This window comes from Herpailurus yagouaroundi, unplaced genomic scaffold, assembly GCF_014898765.1.
Source record: "Herpailurus yagouaroundi ecotype Mexico unplaced genomic scaffold, PumYag 141, whole genome shotgun sequence".
Taxonomy (NCBI): domain Eukaryota; kingdom Metazoa; phylum Chordata; class Mammalia; order Carnivora; family Felidae; genus Herpailurus; species Herpailurus yagouaroundi.
In genome coordinates, this window is record NW_024412396.1 from 74632201 (window position 1) to 74653162 (window position 20962).

Genomic DNA, 20962 nt, shown 5'->3' on the forward strand with positions numbered 1-20962 from the left:
CTCTTCCTGACAGGGTGCCTGTGACCCTTGTCTCCGGGGTCTTTTTCCTGCCTGTTCCCACCTTTCTTCAAATCTGCCATTGGTTCTCTCAAGTTAGGTTTACTGGCTTTAAATCCCAATCCCCCAGTGGCTGTGACCTCAGGCAATTACCTAGCCTGAGTTTCCATAAAGTGGTCCCCACCCTGACAGGATTGTGGAGAAGGTTTAATATAATGATACTTACCTGGGATTCTTTAGAACCAGTTCTTGGTAGGGGAGTCCCAATATACAAACTCTGCCCTGGGCAAAGTGTCCACCTGACCTGAGTAATCAGCTGGGGCTTGGGGGAGCAGCGCTAAGGATGCCGCTCAGGGCTGGGGCAGCCTCAGATGGAGCAGATGGGCAACTCTGGGTAGGCTACCTAGAGGAGGGGGCACTGGAGAAGCTAGCCAACCAGTCACAGACAGAGAGGCAAGTGGGAAGTTGGGACCACAGGAAACCACTGCCGAGTCACTAAGTCCCAATTTAGGCTCTTAGTAGGCACCCAACCTCAGCTCCATATCACAGCTGAGAGGCTGGGGAAGAGGAACCCCCAGAAGTGGAAAGTTGAAATCTCCCAGTGGAGCAATTAGGGGGTGATTCAGGCAGGTGCATCACCAAGAGAGTGAAGCAGAGTGACCTGGAACAGAGGTTGTCAAGCTGTAGATGGGGCTGGCTTGTCTCCATGTTAAGGGGAAGAAGCAGCAAGGCCATAAGGAGCCACGTGGGCAGCTGGTGGCCAGAGTGCTGGCCGAAAAGGAACAATTACCCACTTAGGTGGCCACCTAAGTCCCCTTACCTTCTTACCCCTGAGAGGTTCCCAGACCCAGACCCAGCCAGGGCAGAGGCATGGTGGGGGGAGCTGAGGTTAGGCACCTGGTTTCTACCCTGGACTCTCTGAGGGGCCCATGGCAAGGGCCACAGGCACCCTGGCAGTCCTGGCCCCAGAAAAAGAATTCATAGCGCCCCACGGACAGGCTGGCCCTGCAGGGGCCTGGCCACTCCCATTTTGTCAGGCTGGGGTGTGGCCTACAGTCACTGCTGTAGTAGGGCCTACAGTCACTCGATTTAGCAGGGCCCAGACTAAGCCCAAGGTGGGCTTGAGGGGCTCTATCAGAACGAGCCCAGGGTGCTGGGAGCTGAGTGCTAGAGGAAGGCATTCCATATCCCCTGCTGTCCACCCCTCCGCCCCACGCCCTCTCTACAGAGGAACTGGCTCTGAATCAGCCCTGCTGAGACAGAACAGGGCTGCCGCTTCCCCTTTTTTTTTTTTTTTTTTTTTTTTTTGCCCCTGTGTTCCCGCTGCCCTTCCCCCAGTGTGCCTGCTCAGGCTGCTCACCTGGTCCTCAGCACCCCCAATGTGAGCCCGGTTCATGCAGCTCTCATTGTGCCCCGGTTCCGGGAGGGGACCGCCCGCCGCCTCCCCGAAGTGGAGAATGTGCCCCTGCAGGGGAGGCAAGGCTTGGCCTAAGGCCACTTCTGCAGACCCTTCGGGCCAGAGCCTTCTGGGACAACCCTCTGATCTGCAATTCCATTTTCTGGAATTCATCCTGGGGCCCAGTGTGAGGTGTTCCCAGAGTGGTTTGCTGGGACAGCACGGCCAAGGCAAAGTGTCCTCGTAGGGCGTGGGCAGCTAGCAAAGGGCCAGCCTTTCCGGGGACTTCAGGGCTGCCAAAAAGAGTGCGTTACGAGGCCCTGCCCCGGTCCCCGCCCACAGCAGCCCGACCGAGGGGACGCTGGAACTTCTCGTTTGTCCTTTGCACGAGCTTGTATAAACAGCGAAGTCGTAGCGAGCAGAGGCCGCCCAGGAGGCGCGCTCCGCAGCCGGGAGGGGCTGCCCACGGGTCCCGGCATCCCGCGCGCGAGGGGCGGGGCGCCGTGACGCCATCCGCGGGCGCCGCGCCGGAGCCGGAAGTGCGGAGGCAGCGTCGCGCGGCCACGTGCGGAGCGTCCGGCAGCGGGAGCCCGCCGAGCCTGGCGGGTGAGACTCGGTGCGGCGCCCCCCCTCGCCCCGTGCCGGCCCGGCCTGCCGCGTCCCCAACGTCTGCTGGGGGGCCCTTACCTCTTCTGCATCCCCCCCTTGCCGCCCGTCCGCCTGGAAGCCCGCTTTGGGGGAGACTGGGGTGAGGGGGGTTCCGTGGAATGAAGCCTGGCCTGCAGGTGATAGCACAGACCACTGACGGCTGCCCCGCTGGTGGCCGGTCCCTCCTCTCACACCTGGAGAATGGGAGCCGGTGTCCCGGAGAAGGGTGATGAGAGGGTCTGATCCTTAGTAGGAAATCGTGGGCTCGTCCTTTGCCATTGCCCCACTTGAGTTTCTCCATCTGTGATTTGGGCTGATGACTTCTAATTCATGACCTAGACCAAGAAGGGCTTAACACGTCAGTGCAGGGTGCAGCCTGTTGGTCGTCCTGTTGGACAGAGCCAGCGACGGAGCCAGCCTCCCCACCCTCACCGCTTGGGACCTGGGCCTCACAGCCCTCCACCCAGATCCCAGGTGCACCCTCTTGGCACCTTTGCATGCTCATGCCCACACACATTCTCCCAGGTCTCAGGCACCTGCCAGATAGCAACACCATGAGCTTCGTGGCGTATGAGGAGCTGATCAAAGAGGGTGACACGGCCATCCTGTCACTGGGCCATGGTGCGATGGTGGCAGTGCGTGTGCAGCGGGGGGCACAGACCCAGACCCGGCATGGCGTCCTGCGGCACTCAGTAGACCTCATCGGCCGCCCCTTCGGCTCCAAGGTGACCTGTGGTCGAGGTGGCTGGGTGTATGTGCTCCACCCCACGCCTGAGCTCTGGACACTGAACCTGCCACACCGCACCCAGATCCTCTACTCCACTGACATTGCTCTGCTCACTATGATGCTGGAGCTTCGGCCTGGCTCTGTGGTCTGTGAATCCGGTGAGTTCTTTGGGCTACCTCAATCCTGATTCTGAAAAATTGACTTGAAGATGAAAGTCTGACGCAGCATCCAGACAGCCTCCATCCTGCCCTTCCTGAAGACAGGCGTGGTTGCTCAGCTTCTATTTTACCAATGTTTTGGGGGGGCTGACTGCAGGGAGTGAGGGCAGAAGTGGGAGCACTAGTTAGGAGGCAGGTGCTGTAATCTAAATGAGAGTTGATGGCACTGGACCAGGGATTTCCCCCAGAGGAGCTGGTGTTCAGTGAGAGTCCGGCCTGCCTTGGCGAGGCAGGGCCACAGTGCCACTTGGCTCTGGCCTAGGTGCTGACTTCCAGTCGCCACCCCTGTGCTGACAGGAGGGCAGAGAGTGGCTGGCCCAGCAGTCCCCGACCACCCAGCCCCAGGGCTGAGAGTTTCCCCTTCCTGGAGGGAGACCAGGGCTGCTCTGAGGTACTCGTTGTAGGTGGGGAGTCTCTATCTCAAGCTCATCATTGGCCAGCACTGCTGTCACTGAGCCCAGGGCCTGAGGTCATTCTGGCCCTTACACACACACACATACACACGTGCTGGGGCCACCTGGGGTGGAGACTGAAGCATACAGCCTGGCCAGGAACAGCCCAGGCCCGATGCACCTATATTTCCAGCATGTGCCTCATGGGCTGTGCAGCTGGGCTCCAAGGTCACAAAGAGTTCCCAGAACCATTGCTTCCAGGTCTGAGGACTTGAGGCCATCTTGTCCCTCTCAGGCCTCTTTCTCCGTGTTGGCCAGCCAGATACTTTGAAACGGGAAGAGTCAGGTGCAGAACCTGGGCTGTGGGTCAGAGGGTTAGTGGGGTCTAGGCAGAGGCCTGCTGCTCAGCCACTGGGGACTTGGGGGGCCGGTGGCAGATGGGCAGCAGGCCCTCGAGCCAGCTCCATCCCCTACTGCTCTCTGTGCAGTGGGTGTGCTTCTGGGCTCTAATATGCCAGCTGTCCTCTAGGAACTACAGGTACAGCCGTGAACAAGACAGGCCAGGTTGCCCCTTCCCCGAGGGGACAGTAAGCCCAGTGTCACTGTTTCAGTGCTGTGATCGCTGTGAGGCTACTAAAACTGGACTGTGTGTTTGAGGGTGGCTCCAAGAGGTCCCTACACCTCGGTCGGTCCGGGAAGACCTCTGGCATGGGGACATTCAGTTGGAAACGAGAAGGAGGAGGCGCTACGAAGAGCCAAGGAAGCGAGAGTGTCACCCCAAGGGTGAGCTGTGCAGAGGCCCTGAGTGAGGACCCAGCAAGGAGGCCAGCGTGGCAGGGGCAGGAAATGAGGTCGGGAGGAAACGGGCACAGCTCGGAGGGTGGTCGGGTCTGACTGTGCCCTTGTGGAGAGGCGAGAGCAGGGCCTCACCGAGGGGAACAGAATTGCCTGTCTGGTGGTGGTTACAGAGCCAGGAGGAGGGCCCAGGCTGCACGGGGGCAGGGTGGAGGTGGGGAGGCAGGAGCTACCTGTGGACCGAATGTGGGGTGGGAGAGGGGAGTCTGGGGCACCCCTGCGATGTCTGGTCGATCTGTGGGTGTCGTTGACTGGGCAGGAAGGGCCGATGGGAGGGGTTCGGGCTTGGAGCGGATCCAGCTTTGTCCTCGTTAACGCCGAGCGCTGTCGGGTGTTGGGAGGTTGTGCGTGTGTGCTGGACAATAGGAGTGTGCAGCGAAGGGACCTGGCATTGGGGAGCGTGCATCAAGACTGGCACCCGAAACCGCAGGGCGGGGGAGGTCATGGGGGGACGCAGCCCCAGCTGGGCACAGCCAGGTGAGAAGTCAGGCGGAGGGGCAGCACTGACGGGAGCCGGGGAGTGGCCAGGGCAGGTGGAAGAGAACTGGCGGACTGCGACGTGGGGGAAGAGTGGGGCCCTGTGGCAAGTCGGCTGCCGTGTCTTGGTGCCGTGAGACCAGGCGAAGCGAGGGCAGAGGCACACCACACTCCTGCTGCACGTGGCCCGGAGGTGGGCAGACCTCTGAGTGGGCAGCGAGCTTGGGGGACTCGGGGCCAGCCACCGGGTGGGGGGTGGGGGGTAGGGCGTGTGGGGCGGGGACGGGGTTTGCTCCGGTGCTGGGATCAGGCAGGGCGGCCGCTCTGCCGCCCGGACCCACTGCAGACCCCGGAAACAAACCCAGCCGGTCGCGTCCCCACCCAGCCCCAGTGCAGACTCGGTGACAAAACCGTGGGCAGCCCGGACCTGCTGGGCAGTTCCGGAGTGGTGCCCACTAGCGACCAGGATCGTCTGACCCATGGGCCCCGTGTGGGTTTTTCCAGAGTAAGGGTGGGGTTGATTCTTAAGTGTCCCCGGCAGTCCTGCCTGACACCCGTCCCTTCCTGCCAGGCACTGGCAGCGGCTCCGTGTCCCACGCGCTCATCCGCACCATCGCGCCCACGGGCCACCTGCACTCGGTGGAGTTTCACCAGCAGCGGGCAGAGAAGGCCCGGGAGGAGTTCCAGGAGCACCGAGTGGGCCGCTGGGTGACGGTGCGCAACCAGGACGTATGCCGCAGCGGCTTTGGTGTGAGCCACGTGGCTGATGCTGTTTTCCTGGACATCCCGTCTCCTTGGGAGGCTGTGGGCCACGCCTGGGACGCCCTCAAGGTTGAAGGTACGTTGAGGGTTCTGGTGTGGGCCTGGCCTTGGGTGTGGGTCGTCTGAAGCCCAGAGAGGTCAGAAGCCAACAGGCCACATAGTGTGGCCAGGCCAGGGCCCCTTTTGACCTGAAGTCGGGGTGGGTCAGGCTGGCTGAAGGCTCGTGGGGAGGTGGAGAGGAATAGGAACTGGGGAGAACGGGGCTCCAGCTGAGCCTGTGTTCTTTGGCCTTGCCCCGCTCCCCCCCACCCCCCACCCCCTGGAGCTGGGAGGCATCTGAGTTCCCTGGGGACTGTGGCAGCCCCACCTTAGAGGTGCCACCTCTAAGGCACCTCAGGGCACTCCAGACTCTGACCCCAGCTCTTGCCCGAAGAATCTCCCCTCCCCCCACCAGCCACAAGCCAGCAGAGTAGCCCCTTTTAGGGAAGATACGAGATGTGGAGGCGGCGGGAAGGAGGCGGGAACATTGGCTCTGAGCCAGGGAGGCGCTGGTGAGGCCCTGGGTTTTTCCCTTTTGTGGAGAAGGAGCCAGCCCAGGCAGCCAGGGCCCCTTCCCTCCTCCCTGCGGAGCAGAGCAGGACAGAGGGTGGGGAGGAGGGTGGAGAGCCAGCCCAGGCACCCCCAGGGGGAGGGCTGCCCCCCCCCCCAAAGACAGGTGCCAAGGCGTGCCTCAAACAGCAAGGCAGCAGCAGTGGGTCCCACTGGGTCCCCTGCCGTGTCCCTGCTCTCTGCCAAGGTGGCCTGGGGCTCGGGAGGAGCTGAGCCCAGCTTCCCGCCCCTCCACCCCTTCTAGCTTTGCCCCCAGATGATGCCAGGTCCACGTGGTCACCCTCCCGAGCCTTCCTCCTGTCGTTGGGGCTCCCTCCTGGTGCTTGGCTGGGGGGAGCTGCACCATCCGTGGACCCCACCCCCTGTACCCCTCCAAGCCCCTCCCTTGGGTTCTCTCTGTGTCTCTTGCTCATGGGCCTTGTATTTTCCGATACCTGCCTGCTCTGTGAGCCCGACCCCAGCGAAGTGCAGTCCCCAGGCTCCCTGGGACTCGGGCTGGCCAGAAGGCTCTAGCCCTCGTCCAGAGGGTCCTGTCTCTGGTCCTGTCTCTGTCCCTGTCTCTGAGCAGTACGCTCAGGGGCCAGGTGCCTTCTTGGGGATGACACTGTGCCCTCTAGGTTGCCATCAAACTGCTCGTGCGTCCTCCAAACTCACCCCTTCCCGAAGATCTATCTGGCGGTCCCTGGGTGTGTCCCCAGGTGTGGCTGAGGTGACCAGGCCTCAGGGACATTCCAGGACTTGCCCGGCCACATCCCTTCCCCCACCTCGCATTCCCCACACCCTCCTTGCTAGGATGGGGATGTGGGCTGGACGCTGGCCAGGCCGAGGGACACTGCAGGTGGGCCCTGGTGGGAGGTGGCAGGAAGGGGCTGTCAGCTCCCGCCTGCACCCTGTCATCCTTGGCCGTCGGCGCCTCCTGTTCCCCAGAGCGGGTGACAGCCTCTAATTTCCTGTGACAGCAACAGCCTCCGCCCGCCGGTGAGCCCCGTCCCCCACTGCCACCGTGCCGTGTGGTGAGTGCTTCTGGGCACGTGCTCCTGCAGCTGGGACAGGGCTCTGCCCTGACCCCTGACCCCTGAGCCCGTTGTTCCTCCTGGCCCCGACCCTCGGGTTTCCCCGTAGAAGCGCCTGCCAGAGGCCAAAGAGATAAGGGCCGTGGGCTTGGTCTAAGTGGCCCCTTCCACGCAGCTCCCGGAGAGCCCCTGCCCTGCCGGCCTCTGCCTCTCCTCCACCCTGCTGCCAGGCTCTGCGTGGTGGGGGACTCGGCCGGCCCCGGGCCCCGGGCTCTGCACCCACACGCCCGGCCCGCAGTCCGCAGCCCTCAGGCTGCTGGCTCCTGAGCCCCCCGCCCTACTGCCCGCCCGGCTCCCCTGACTGCGCGTCTGGCTCCCCCGCAGGTGGGCGCTTCTGCTCCTTCTCGCCGTGCATCGAGCAGGTGCAGCGCACGTGCCAGGCGCTGGCGGCCCGCGGCTTCTCAGAGCTGAGCACCTTGGAGGTGCTGCCCCGGGTGTACAGCGTGCGCACCGTCAGCCTGCCCGCGCCCGACCTGGGGGCCGGTCCGGGCCCCGACGCCGGCCCCGACGCCAGCCCCTTCCGCAGTGGCACACCCATGAAGGAGGCCGTGGGCCACACCGGCTACCTGACCTTTGCCACCAAGACCCCCGGCTAGCTAGCGGGCCTCCCCGGAGCCCAGGCAGGGAGGTGTGGCTCAGCCAGAGGCCGCCTTATACGGGCAGCGGGCTACCGCCGCCGGGCCGGGCATGTTTAGAGGGCCGGGGGGGGGGGCGGGCGCCCGAGGGGGGGGCGGGCAGGGCGGGGGGGGCCCCAGGGGGCGGCTCCAGGAAGGCCTCCTGCCCCAGTCACTGCTGGGCTCTGCTTCCCCGAGCTGCTGCTGTTCTTTTTGCCACAGAAAATCTCCACCGTCGCAAGCTCTTCTGGGTGTTGAGGCCAAGGGGTGCCCCTTCCCAGGTGGCCCCAAGCTGGCAGGGAAGGGGGAGCAAGGACTCCGAGGAGAGGACCAGGGGCTTGCTGCCCCACTCGGTGTGCGGCCTGGCTCGTCCTCTCCCCGGGGGAAGGCCTGGCGCTGCCCTGGGCACACCCCCCCCCCCACCAGAGCTGCCCGTGCCAGGCCGGCCCGGAGGCCAGGGAGAGGTGGTCTTGCCGTGTGGCCTCGAGCCTGGCCCAGCCTGCCTGGCTCTATACAGGCCGAGCGGCAGTGTCCTGCGGCCCCTCCTGTTGGAGAGACGGGGGAGGGGAGCCCTGCCCCCCTGCCGAAGTGCCTCCTGTGGCCGCGGTCCCGCCAGAGCCCCTGGCGTGTCAAGAAGCGAGACCGCGGCATCACTTAGCTGGGAGCCTGAGGAGGGCGGAGAAGTGCTTCAAGCGATCTGGCTGGCGGTCCTTCTCAGCTGTTTGAACCCCAGCTGTCCAACCCCGGAGCTACTTGGGTGCCCCACCCTCACGGGAGCCCTGGGGACACGGGGGCGCATCCAGGGGGGAGGGCACCCCTCCAGGGCAGGCCTGCCCCGCTCTCTGGCATCCGTGCCTGCCACTGCTGCGTGAAGGGCCCGAGTGTCTGCCCTCGGCCTCAGCTGTCATCAGGAGCCTCAGTTTTCCCTTGTTGGGCGAGAGCCCCAGGGTGCTGTGCTGGCAGGGGCAGGGGGCCGGCCCCTGACCATGCCTGGCGGAGAAATAAACACCGTTGCCCCTGCCGTGCACCTGGTCTGTTTGGTGCCGCTCGAGTCAGACCCTCATTCCCGACACCAGCCTCTGGGCTGGGCCTCCCCACACACAGCCCTGGGTCTGCTCCTTCCTCTCCCTGTCCCAGGGCGGGGCGTCTGGACAGGGGCTCTGGACTCCAGGACAACAGCCTGGGACATGATGGACAAAGGGGCGAGTGTGTGGCCACCCCCACTCAGCTGCAGAAAGGGCCACTTGTCCTAGTGGGGGAGGGGGGAGAGGGTCTGCCTGTGTGTGTGTGTGTGTGTGTGTGTGTGTGTGTGTGTCCCCGTGTCCATCCGTCTGTCCTTCCGTCCTTCCGTCCCAGAGCACTGGACCCTCCATTCACAGCGCGGTCTGTCTCTTAGGCTTTCTGAAGGGTCTAGAGCTCAAGAAAGACCCTCCAGGCCTGAGTCCGTGGGAAGATGCCTAAGAGGTGGGCCTACTGGGGGGCTGGTCTCCTGGGGGAAGCGTCACAGGGCGGGGCTCCCTCTTCCTCCCAACCTCCTGGCAGGACCTGAGCCCCACCAGATTTCCTTGGGGCCCTGGGACCACTGTCCCAGCCTTCTCCTGCCTCCCGGGACCCGGCCTGACCTCTGAGCGGATGCTTAGCTTCGGGGACAGAGGAGGACCTGTGCCTTCCCCTGGCCTTTGAGAGAGAGGCCTGCAGGAGGTCTGGCACAGGGCACGGCCCGCCTCGGCGAGCTCCACTTCCCAGATGGGGCTGAGGATGGCGATCTAGACCACGGCCCTGGTTTGTCACTGGGCCTGGGGTTGCCAGAGGACTGGGGTCAGGAGACCTGCACCCCTCCCCACGGGCACACCAGGCACAGGGCAGCTCTCCAGTCTGGGTGGCCCTCTGGCCCCTCATCTGTGCCACCAAGCCCCGTGTGAGCCACTGTGACCCCACCGGGCCTCCAGGCATCAGCCTTGCCCCAGGTAGCCCTCTGGGCCCAATTCAGCCTCAGTCTGGAGCCCCGTGTGGTCCTGAGCCCCCGGTGAACTCCTCTGCACCCTTAAAGACCGCACTCAAAATGTGTCTCAGTGCCGCCCAGCCCCAGCCTCAGGCAGGAGCATCCTGGGGAACCATTCTCTGCTCCCATGTCTCCTGGCAAAGGAGCCAAAGCCAAGTGGTGTCCCAGTTCTGCAGAAGGGGAGCCCAGTGTCCAGAGGCAGGGCCAGGGCCCGTGATGAGTGGCCGGTCAGCAGGTTGGTGACAGCCACCTCTGTGAGTCAGCAGCACGGGGCTGGTCACAGGGCAAGGATTCACGGGGACGTCCCCTGCCCAGCCCCAGACACTCACTCTGACCCTCAGTTTTTCCTGGAAATTCCTATACCCGCCCTGCCGCCACCCAAGATGTGAAGATGTCACACGTCTGACTGCCTCCCCTGCTGCCCCCCTCGGGCATCCGAGCCCTCCCAACACCTAGAGACCCTGGCTTACTTGCTCCGAGGGTCGCAGTCCGAGATCACACCCTTCCCCCAGGAAGCCCCCTGGGCCTTGCCCTCTTCAGCCCTGGTGTGTTTTGCCCCTGCCCTCGCTATGCTTCACCCTCGCCTGCCTCTGAGGGGCTCACCCCCTCCACCAGAAGCCCCTGGGCTGGGGTGGGTTGGGGGCCCAGGGTGGGATTTTGGATGGGCAGCAGGTGGCATAATGGATGCCAGGCTGCTGGGGGCCACACCCTGTCTAGCAAAGTGATGAGGGAGGGTCGTTTGCTCCATGAGGATAGGACAGCAGGTGCACTGCCCCACACCTGCCCCCCTCACACCACCTCCCCCACCCCACCCCAGCCTTGTCTGCCTGCGTTACCTGGTCTGTCTTCCAGGGACACAGGCCCCCCTCTTCTCCAACCTGTTGCTGAAGGCAGGCAGACAGGCTGTGTGGGACCCCAGGCCGGAGAGATGATGCTGTTCCTACCCGGCTCTAGCTCACTGCCTAGGCGGAGAAGCTGAGGCCCAGAGGAAATGAGACTCTGCATGCTGACCGGGGACTCCTAGACACTCTCCTGCCCTGTGTGGTCCCTTGGATTGTAACCACAGAGGCCAAAGGGGAGAGCAGTTTCCACTGGAATCCTGGAAGGCTCCTCAGAAGAGGGGACCGCTGTGCGAGGTGTGGAAGGGCTGGTGGAAACTGGAGGAGGGTGAGCCAGGGTCCTTCCAGGTGGGAGTGTACAGGCCTCAGACAGGAATCCCACGGGCAGGCCTGGGAGAGGGCAGCTTGATGAGTTGTAGAGGGCAGTGTCCCCACCTCTGAGACTGGTAGCCGTCTGCCCTGTTTGCAAGGCTGCTGTGTGCACAGGCTGGCCGCCCAGACAGTGCCCCACTCGACCCAGAAGCTGTTGGGCTCACAGGCCAGGCTGGGGGTGTCCCTGCCTCCTGGTGGGGCCTCAGGTGGGAGGGTCCCCAGGGGCTTCCCTGCTGGGGGTCTTGGCTCCTGATGCCCCAGGAGGGATGTGCAGGTGGAGGCTAATGTTGCCCAGTCCTCAGAACTCTGCCCTCTTGGCCAGCCTCGCGGGTGTGTCCGCCAGTGCGGCAAGTGCAGACCAAGCCCCTGCTACGGGTCACGCCCTCCCGGCGCCGGGAACCAGACGTTCGGGCAGCCCTGCCTGCCCCTGCGGGGCTCCCGAGAACCAGGCACCAACGGTGCAGGCGAGAGCCACAAAGTGGCAGCAAAGCAAGGGAAGGGGGTTCAACCCGTGGTGTGTAGGGGGGACGGAGGGTTGGGACCATCAGGAAGGCCTTGCCAGGAGGTGGCCCCCTGCAGTCGCCGACGGACAAGGATATTTGGACTTGATTCTTAGGGAGGCCAGACTCCACTGGGCTCTGCACTGGGGGGGCTCGGGCTCTGGGCCCACCTGCTTCACATCCTCCCTCTGGGCGCCGTGGTGACGGTCCCTTCCCTCCTGGCAGAGAGGAGGACACACACAGTGCCTGCCTGGGGGTGGGAGTGGGGAGGAGCCGCCATGGGATTGAAATATCCAGTTGGCGTTTGCCCAGTTGGTGCTCGTACAACGTTTTGGATTGTTGTAAATTAGAGGGGTGTTTGTGAAATAATCTCTACGCCCATTGTGGGGCTCAAACTCCTGACCCCAAGATCGAGAGTCGCACGCTCTTCTGGCTGAGCCCTCCGGGCACCCAGAACATCTGTGATTGTCATCGCTGGTGAGAGCCACTGCTGCCACCGCCTCCGGGAAGCCGTCAGTCTCCGTCTCAGAATGTTCTTTGGTGTTTGAGGTCCTCGAATAGCTTTTTGCTTCAGGGGCACTTGGCTAGTCAGTCTCTCAGGATAATGGGAGAGAAGATTTGACCCTGAGACTTCTCTGGAAAACCCAGCTCATCCGCCCGCTGTGCTCACGGTTGTGTAATAAAACTGAGAACCGCAGGAACATCAGGCCAGCGGGGTGGGGGTGGGGGGAAGGAGCATTTGGGTGAGGTACGTGCATGGTCAATCAGCTGTCACGCAGGCGTGCTACATAACAAATACCTATCCCCGCACGGCCGCAGAGGCTGCCAGCAGCGGTCCCTTTCGCCCTCAGATCTGCGGTGTGGCTGCTCTTGGCCGACCTCAGCCAGGCCTGTTCACGTGCGGGGCCAGGTGATGTCAACTCAGCCCGGCCCCCCGCTTGCTTCTCTGCTCCCTCTGGGGCTGCGGCCTGGCCTGCGTGCAGGGAGGGGGGCGGGCGGGCCCTTTCCGAGCCCTGCATCACACGGCCTGCCCTCAGGTCGGGCGGACAGGGGGGCCCTGCGGTTCGGGCGGCGGGACTGCGTGGCAGGGGCGGGGTGGGGGGCAGGGCAGGGCGTGGGACCGCGGGTCTCTGCCGGCCTCGCCTGCCCTCCCCGCCTCGCCCCTCGGAGGGAGGAGGGCATTTCAAAGTCAGGCTTCCTCGGGAGCCGCGTCGGCGTCGGCGGGAGGGAATAGCTCGGCTCCCACCAGGCTGAGAATAGCTCAGAATTGGGTCACGCTCACCGAGAGCTCCGGTCGCAGCCTCCAGCCTTTGACAGTAATCAGCTTTCTCCCTGACATCTGTCCCTTCAAAGGGGGTCGGCCGGGTGTGGGCACATTTTTAGAAGAAGCAGAGGGGCCAGGAGGGGAGGAGGGTTCGGTAACGAGTTGGCCCTACATCCCTCCACCCTCCCCGCCCCCCCCCCCGCCCCCACCCCCCGCCAGACGGGCCACCTCCACCCCTCCCCCGACCTGCGCCGTCCCCACCTCTCAGCCGCCAGCCACCAGCCATGCCCTCCTGCCTGCGCGCTGGCCGCCCTTGCCCTTTACCTCCCGAGTCTCCCTCTTTCTCTCTCTGGGGCCCTCTTTCCTCCCGTGGAGGATAGAGGCAGCAGTGGGGGGATCCTGGGGCTCGTGTCTCTCCAAGCCCTCAGGCCTCTCTTCAGCAGCCCCTTACCCCCCAACTTGAGCCCACAATAGTACGCAGCCCTTTTGCCCCTAATGTCCTCAAGTCCTCCCCACGTGCCCACAAATGCTCTGTTCGTGCGCCAGTCACCAAGCACTTGGCACAGGGGGACCCTCTGAGTCTCAGCCCTCAAGTCCCTCCCAGCCTGTCCCCACAGCCAAGCGTGGACCCTAGGCCTGGCATCCCAGTGAGAGACAGAAATCACTGAGTCCTGGGACAGGAGGTGGACGGGGTTGTCTGAACTCCAGACATTTAGGGAGATGCTTGAGTGGCCTTTACTTTGCCAGGACCCAAAGGTCGGCACCCCCTCCTGACTTCCTGTCTCTGTAGCAAAATCAGGATGTGTCCGCCCAGAATGAGTTCTGCCAAGCTGCCCTCCCCCAGAAGGCAGAAGTGACCTTCCACGGCCAGGCCTCAGTCCTCTCTGCTGGCCAGGCCGTCTTTCCAAACCCACAAGGCAGTTCCCGTGGCAAAACATTCCTGAGTTTGGGCCGCGGGTGTGTCCAGGAAATCTCCCCGGAGCTGAGGCCGGCCCTTGGACCAGCCGAATCAGCATCGCCTGGGGGCTCCGTGGAAATGCTCTTCCCTGGCCCCACCCCAGGCCTGCGGCATTCGGCATTCGGAAGCTGGGGGCATGGGGCTCAGTGATCACTGCAGAGACACCGGCAACTCTCGAACTTTCTTCCTTCTTTTGTTTCTTAAAACGCGCAAACGCATCCCGATTACTTGAGCAGCAAGGTCAAGTCCGTGGAGGCTTCCAGCACCATGGATTCACTCCTCCAGGCCGCGCTGGTGTCAGTCAGAGCTTCATTTTGCCTCAGCCTGCTCCTGCTCGGAACTCTCGTGTCGTCCCCAAACCCTTCTCTTGAGATCGCTGTGTCTCTGGAGGCTCATCTCGCCGGCGAGCTGGGACAGGCAGCGCACGCGGACCCCTTCGAGTCCTGACGTGAACGAGCCAGAGGTTTTATTTTACAAAATGAGACATTTGGGAAACTGAAGCCTGAGCGCTTATTTCGTGGGTTTAAGGAATGACACCTTTTTTAGGTGTGCTAATGGTACCGGGAGGTGGCCCTGGGCCAACGGAGTGGAGGCTGGGAGAGAGGAAGCCCCATACTCCTTGGACGTGGAAGGCTTTGCATTTTCTTATATTTATTTTTGAGAGAGAGACAGAGCGTGAGCAGGGGAGGAACAGAGAGAGAAGGAGACACAGAACCCAAAGCAGGCTCCAGGCTCCCAGCTGTCAGCACAGAGCCCGACGCGGGGCTCGAACCCACAGACCGTGAGATCATGACCTGAGCTGAAGTTGGATGCTTAACAGACTGAGCCACCCAGGTGCCCCTCTTTTTTTTTTTTTTTAAGTTTATTTATTTGTTTATTGAGAGAGAGAGAGAGAGAGAGAGAGAGAGAGAGAGAGAGAGAGAATCCCGAGCAGGCTCCATGCTTTCAGCCCAGAGCCCGATGCAGAGCTTGATCTCACCAACCCTGGGATTGTGACCTGAGCCAAAATCAAGAGTGAGATGCTCAACCGACTGAGCCACCCAGGTGCCCTTGACATTTTCCATAATACATTTTTTAAAAGGAAAAAAGTGCCCCAGGCCGTTGCAACCATTTCTTTGCTCTAGACTCTCCAGGCTGCAGGAAGAAGTTCCTGTCTTTGCAGGTGCCCCAGACTTACTTCCCTCAGCCTCCTCTGAAGTCAGGGCCCTGGTGTTTCTCTAGGGTTTCCCAGCATAGGGGCAGGGAGCAGTGGGTCACACGCTGCGGGGCAGGTGGGAGAGGCAGGTGGCCCGTCCCTGGCAGGGCCACAGTGAGCCATCCACTCTCTGCTCCTCGCATGGATCCAAGGCCACAGACCCAGGAGTGGGTTTGCTGTGGTGGAGGGTGGGCCTTGCGAGTGGCCCCAGCACAGAGGGAGGGAGGGCCCTTGCTTCCTGCCCTGGAGAAGGCTGTGTCCCACAGCTCCCAACTCCAGAAGACCACCCTGTTTCCTCCTTCCACACCCTCCCTCAGCCCTGCCCCCGCCCCACTGACCTTGTCCCCCAGAAAATAGCCCAGAAACCCATTTCATTGCAGCGTAATTGACATGTGATGGATGGCGCCCATGTAACTGTCCTGATCCAGGAGTCCTGTGTGACCCCATCCCCTTTCCCGCCGTCTCCCCTGCCCGGCCCTAGGCAGCCGCTCTTGGCCACTATCATAGCATTTTCGAGAAAGAGGCTCTAAATGGGACTGAACCAGCGACTGAGGTGAGGAGCGAACGTGGTTTCAGAGGCACCCTCAGAGCAGGTAGCTGGCACATGGCGGTCAGTGGCACCCCAGCTGCCCGCACCAGCAGCCTTAGGCTCCCAGGATGCTAGGTGCATGGGCCAGGGCTCTGAGCTGCTAGATGCACAGAAGAGAGACTCGGGCCGCCAAGGAATGCGGGCTGCGGGCTGTGGGGCGGGGGCGGCAGGGGTGACCGGGGCCTGTTGCTAAGCTACAGGCACAATGGACATTCCCGGCACTAGGCAACGGGGCCGGGGCCGTCGCTGAAGGAGAGGTGGGGACTGGAGGCCCAGGCCCCCCCATCCCCCAGCTCTGTGCCCCCCCCAGGACGTGAAGGTGCACTGGCTGCCTGGGCCCTCGGGGTAGAGTGCCTGTCTTGTGCCCGCCCCAGGCGCCCTCCGGGACCCAGGCCCGCTGGCTCGGTTCCTGCAACGCCCTCCCTGCCACCCCCTCCCGGCCTCTGCCTCCTCCGGTCCTGCTTCCTGGCTGGCCCCTCACGATCTTGATGCAGGAATTTCAGGGGTCCTGGGCAGGTCTTCGAGCTTTCGGTGGCACCCCAGCCCTCGGGCTCGGCGCCCCCGCCTTCAGCCCAGCCTGGCCAGGGCTCCGGCTGTGCTTGCAGGCACTTCTAGCAGGGCCGCGGGCCCCCAGCGGCCATCCCCAGCGTCCAGCCTGGCCTCTGTCTGTCTGGGACAAGACGAGGGCTTTTGTGTTGCCCTTCAGGCTCCACTTCCTCCCTCCGCGGAGAGACTGCTAAGGAGCTCTGGGCCCAAGTGCCACCAGCTGGCCCTGGGGGGTGGGGAGGGGACGGACTCAGCAGGCTGGGGACGGAGGTCCACGTGGCCGGCCCCCGCCCCACGGCCCTCACTGAGCTCCTGGGTCAGGCCACCAGGCCTTTGCCCACGCAACTCCCCCATCCAGTGCCTTCTGCGCCGTGGGCCCCCTCCCCCCAGGGCGCCCCCGCCTCCTCTCTCAGCCTGGAGAGACCCTGGGGCCGCCGGGCCCTCTCCCCCCACCCCACTCCCGTGTGTGTACACACAGCAGATATACACACGCACAGGCCAGGCGTCACGCGATCCGGAGAGAAGCTGGGTTTGGCGGCTGAGTGCAAGGAGCGTTGCCCTGAGCCTCTCCCCGTGACCACGCACCCCCAGGCCAGGGGACCAGCTGCCTGCCCCCTCGAGGCTGCCTCCTAACACCTCAGGCTCCCTCTCACCTTCCTGCAACCCCTACTCCTGAAGGGAGCTCGCCTGCCTGCCTGGGGGACAGCTAGACACAGACCGCCCCCCTCCCACTAAGCCAAGACCCCTCCAGCTGCCCTGGGCCCGGCATGGCATTTGGGAGGGGGGGTGCTGCACCTCAACTGCTGCTGTCACTCTTCAGGAGCGAAGCCAGGGAAGGGGCCCGCTCCCGTCCCCTCCCCCACTCCGTCTACTTTCCAAGGAGGCCCAGGCCCGGCCTATGCTGAGCTGGGGGGCTCTTCTAGGCTGAGAGCTGGGGACAAAGAGGCAGCTGCCGGTGGGGGGTTGGAGGGGTGGGGGGTGGGCATGGCCTTTGTGCGCGTCCGGCTCCTCCTGGTGACCTCACTGCCGGCCAGAGAAGGGCCCTTTCTTCCCAAAGGCGGCTGTTGGGAATCCGCCTGGGGACAAAGTCGCTGCCAGGCGGGGAACAAGTGAGCGGATGGCCCCCCTCATGGCATAAATTAGGGGGCCTGAGGTGGAGGAGGGGATGGCGGCTGCAGCTGGCGCCCAGGGCGGTGGGGGAGGCGCGCCGTTCTCGTTCTCGTTCTCGTGCGCAAACGCACAGCCGACCCCCCCCCCCCCCCCCCCCCCCGCCACGGGTACACGGGGCTGCCCCCTCCAAGCCTCATTCATTCATTCCTCACGTGGTCATGAGCGCTGGCCTTGCGGACACAGACCACCTGCTGGAGGAAGGACTGGATGCCTGTCTGCCGGGCGGGCTCTGGTCCCCAGGGGAGGCTGGGGCTGAGCGTGCACGTCTGCGGGTGTCCGAGGTCCAGCAGGTGCCCCTCAGCCTGGCCAGCTCATCAGGTGAGGTCAGGAAAACGTTTGCTTTTAGATGAGTGGTGTCTTATGACCTCCCCCCCCCCCCCCCCCCGCCTCTGTGGGGCCAAGGGCTTCCTGTCCCCAGGGCCCCTGCCATTCCACAAAGTGTCCTCACAGCCTTATTGGTCCTTAGTCCTCAGGGCGCTGCCCCAGAGAGGACTCCTGCGGGAGACCCCGTTGGGTCTGGGTAGCCCAGGGCAGCCCATGGCAGCAGGGACATGTGGACAGACGTCACAGATAAGGCTCAGCCAGCGTGGCTCACCCAGGTGGTCCCTCAGGCTGCCCCACCAACGCACCCGGGTCTCCTCTGGCTACTTGCTTAGCCTCCCTGGGCATCGGAGCCGCTTGACTGTCCCCAGCCCCACAGTTCTGAGTGCACCTGGGCTCCAGGCCAGACGGGCTTCCTGTAGGTGGAGGCAGTGGGCGTGGCACTGGCCCTCGAAGGTCAGAGTGGGCCAGGAGGCAGGCACAGGTGAGCTTAATGTCAGGCCCAGGGGGTGTCCTTTGAAGGATGAACCTCCCCACCTGCCCCACCTGCTGTGAGTGGAATCTGGCCCTGGTGTCACAGCCGCGCTGTTAACTGGGGCTGAGGTGTCTGAGCGAGTGAGGGGCACCGGCCCTCCTGTGGGTCCTGTCCCATGAGGGGGCATATGGGCGGCTTGGGGCTCTGTCCCCAGTGCTCCGGGCTGCCCCCTCCCACTGAGCTGCTGTCCTGACTTGGGGAGGCCCAGGCCTGAGGCCTTTGGGGTACAGAGAACCTCACGGCTGGCTGTCAGCACAGCAGCGCAGAGAGCCCTGAGGTTTCGGGGGGGCGGGGTGCTCCAAAGGTCTTTAGCAACCACTGAGTCCGCAGCTCACCAGGAGACGGGGGGCGGGGGGCGGGGGGCGGGGGGACTTGTGTGGCTGAGCACCTACTATGCTGGGCATTTCTGCCCCCGTCACTCTCAAGGGACAGGAAATGACCCCCACGGGCCTGGCCCCACATCCACGGTTGGGTGGGAGGCTCGGAGGAGGCCGAGGCTTCTAAGGCACGAGCCCCCAAAGGCCAGGGTGTGCAGCCCCCCCAGGAGGCCTGAGAGCCCCGCACCCTCTCCTGGAACAGAGAGCCCGCAGGCGGCGGGGGCGGGGTGTAAGTAGGCCAGCGCTCGGTGCCACGTTGCCATGGTGCCGCAGCAGGCCTCCCGGGACGTTCCCAGGACACCTCTGGCCGCCTCCAGAGCTCCCTCTCCAGCCCCGCCCAGGCCCTGTCCCCAGGCTGGGGCTGTTCCAGTCCCCGGCCCCTCTGCCCCCAGGCCCCTCGCCCACCTGCCGGCTGCTGGGGGGTCCGTGGCACAATGTCTCCGTCCCACCTTGTCACGCACACAGCACACATGTGCATGCACACACAGGCACACAGCGTGCAGCACTCGTGCACACAGAGGCACACCCATGGCACACATGCACACAGGCACACACGCACAGCCACACAAGGCGCTCACTGGAGCTGCAGGAGCCATGGCCCTAGAGTCCCCGAGAGCTCCACCCACGTTCAGCCCCAGGCAAAGTGGAAGTGAGATGTCTGTGCAGAACTTCCGGCTCCAAGACCCGCCTGGGCTCCAGGGGCCACTAAGCCCAGAGCTGGGCTTCAGAGGCCTTGGCAAGGAGCCCACCTCACTTCATCTGCTTGCTGACGGTGGAGAGGAGGGGAGGAGGCTCTCCTGGCCTAGGATTTAGGGGACACGCTGGTCTAAAGGGAGGACACGAGTGGCACCGAGTTCAGATGAGGCCGCCTCTGGGAGGTACCGGGACCTGCTGGGCTCCTGCCCGCATGTTGGCTGTGCTCCCCCTCGCCCAGGGCTCCGTGGGCCACACTGGACTCGCCACTGCTCACTTCACAGACAGTGGCCCAGAAACACACTGGTGCACAGCTGCCTTGGCAAGGCCGCGGGCTGTCCCGGGGGCCCATTGGAGCACAGAGAGGCCCTGGGGCCCTAGGTGGCCCAGCCTGGCTCTCGTTGTCAACTGATGTCAAAGAGTGGAGTTTGGGCATCAGGGGAGAGAGCGGGGGTCCCTGAACCTCTGCGGGACCCCACTGAGGGGGCAGGGAGAATGGCAGAGCCCGGAAGCTTCCCTGGGGAGGAGTGCTGGGAAGGGGCCAGGTGGGAGGGGCTGGGGCCCCTTGCTGGAGAACGCCCAGGTCCCCATTGAGGGTTACAGCTGGGCCCCTGGATCCCCTGCCGCAGCCTCTCCATCTGACAACACAGGGCTGGCCAGGGGTCATCCCCAAGCCCCCCCCCACCCGAGTTTGAGCACATGCAGGCCCCTGGGAAACGGGACAGCCGCCTTACAAAGAGGCACCACTCGGCAGAAACCACACCTGTGCGGTGGCTGTGGCCTCCACGAGCGCTTGTGTCCTTTGGGGGAAGAGTTATTGTCTGTCAGAATCTCAAGGTCCCTGGGAAAGGCCTTGAGCTCTTAGCAATGTCAAGGCCTGAGCCAAGGACCCAGCAGTGCCAAGGCTTCCGGGCCTCTCTATGGCATAACGCCGTGTGAGGTGTGCTCAGGAGAGGCAGGGCTGAGTGCAGGGTCGGGGGGTGGCCGCTGAGAGGCCCAGAAAGCCTCCTTGGTCAGGGGCATGAGAGGCAGGGCAGAGGGGGGCTTCATGGAGGGGCAGGTGGATGGGCCGGAGCCAGGGCGCTTGGGCGAGACAGGAGGCAGCGGACGTCGGGGGTGGAGACAGGGAGAGGGCCTTGTTCCTGGGGCTGAACTGATGGCAAGGAGGCTTCCCTTGCGCCGAGGCCACTGCCACAGTGAGGCTGGCCAGGCTCGAGGCCAGGAGTTAAGGTCCCCCACTCCCCAGCTGTACCCTAGGCCACCCGCCAGGCTCCAGGGGAGCAAATGAGCTCTGCCAGGGCAGGTGCCATCACCCCACACTCCCTGCCCCACCGGCTGCTTGTGGGCAGCACGAAGCCAGCGTCCAGAGGCCTGCCTTGCTCGGTGACGGTGACCTTTGCCTGGCACACCATCGCCTCTGCTGCCCCCGTGGCTGCTGACCCCACAGCACAGTGTGGGGACCCTGTCAGCCTGGGATGGCCCTGGAAGGGCTGCTGGGGGAAGCCCAGGCCCGGAGAAGGACAGGGGATGACAGGGCTCCTTGAGTGCCAGAAGTACCAGGGGGAGGCCCAGGGAGGGTCAGGACCAGCCTTCCCTTCCCACAGCAGCCTTTCTTGACCCTGAGGGTCCAGACCGCAGCCCAGGCACACTTAACGTGCTGTGAGTCTTCTGGCTCCTTCCTCCTTTCCAGCCTTGCTCCAGGGGGTGTCTGTCCAAGACCAGAGCATCACAGAGCCCCAAGGGGCCAGCACATGGGCTGGGGCAGGGAGGTCAGCGGGAATTACCCGGGGCGGGGGACCAGCCTGCGTGGAGAACTGGACAGACAGCATGGGC

At 64.0% G+C, this 20962-nt stretch overlaps 1 protein-coding gene across 3 annotated transcripts; it reads left to right on the forward strand.

The window, feature by feature from the left end:
• Window positions 1-1880: 1880 nt before the first annotated feature.
• Window positions 1881-8793, forward strand: TRMT61A (tRNA methyltransferase 61A). Of its 3 annotated transcripts, none has more exons than XM_040478317.1 (4): window positions 1881-2009; window positions 2567-2926; window positions 5282-5548; window positions 7479-8793. In XM_040478317.1, exons 2-4 carry the CDS (start codon window positions 2596-2598, stop codon window positions 7748-7750), a joined length of 870 nt encoding a protein of 289 aa, XP_040334251.1. In that variant the 5' UTR covers window positions 1881-2009; window positions 2567-2595; the 3' UTR covers window positions 7751-8793. The 3 variants fall into 3 exon arrangements, with proteins under 3 accessions (XP_040334251.1, XP_040334252.1, XP_040334250.1); XM_040478318.1 differs by having other exon boundaries at window positions 1888-1999; XM_040478316.1 differs by lacking the exon at window positions 1881-2009 and having other exon boundaries at window positions 2016-2926.
• The last annotated feature ends 12169 nt before the right edge of the window (window positions 8794-20962 follow it).

Excerpts from the sequence above, each read along its gene's own strand:
- TRMT61A (XM_040478316.1), top strand. The coding sequence starts at position 2,539 with ATGCTCATGCCCACACACATTCTCCCAGGTCTCAGGCACCTGCCAGAT. Across the intron at positions 2,927-5,281 it reads CTCTGTGGTCTGTGAATCCG|GCACTGGCAGCGGCTCCGTG; the intron begins GTGAGTTCTTTG and ends CCTTCCTGCCAG. Across the intron at positions 5,549-7,478 it reads GGACGCCCTCAAGGTTGAAG|GTGGGCGCTTCTGCTCCTTC; the intron begins GTACGTTGAGGG and ends GCTCCCCCGCAG.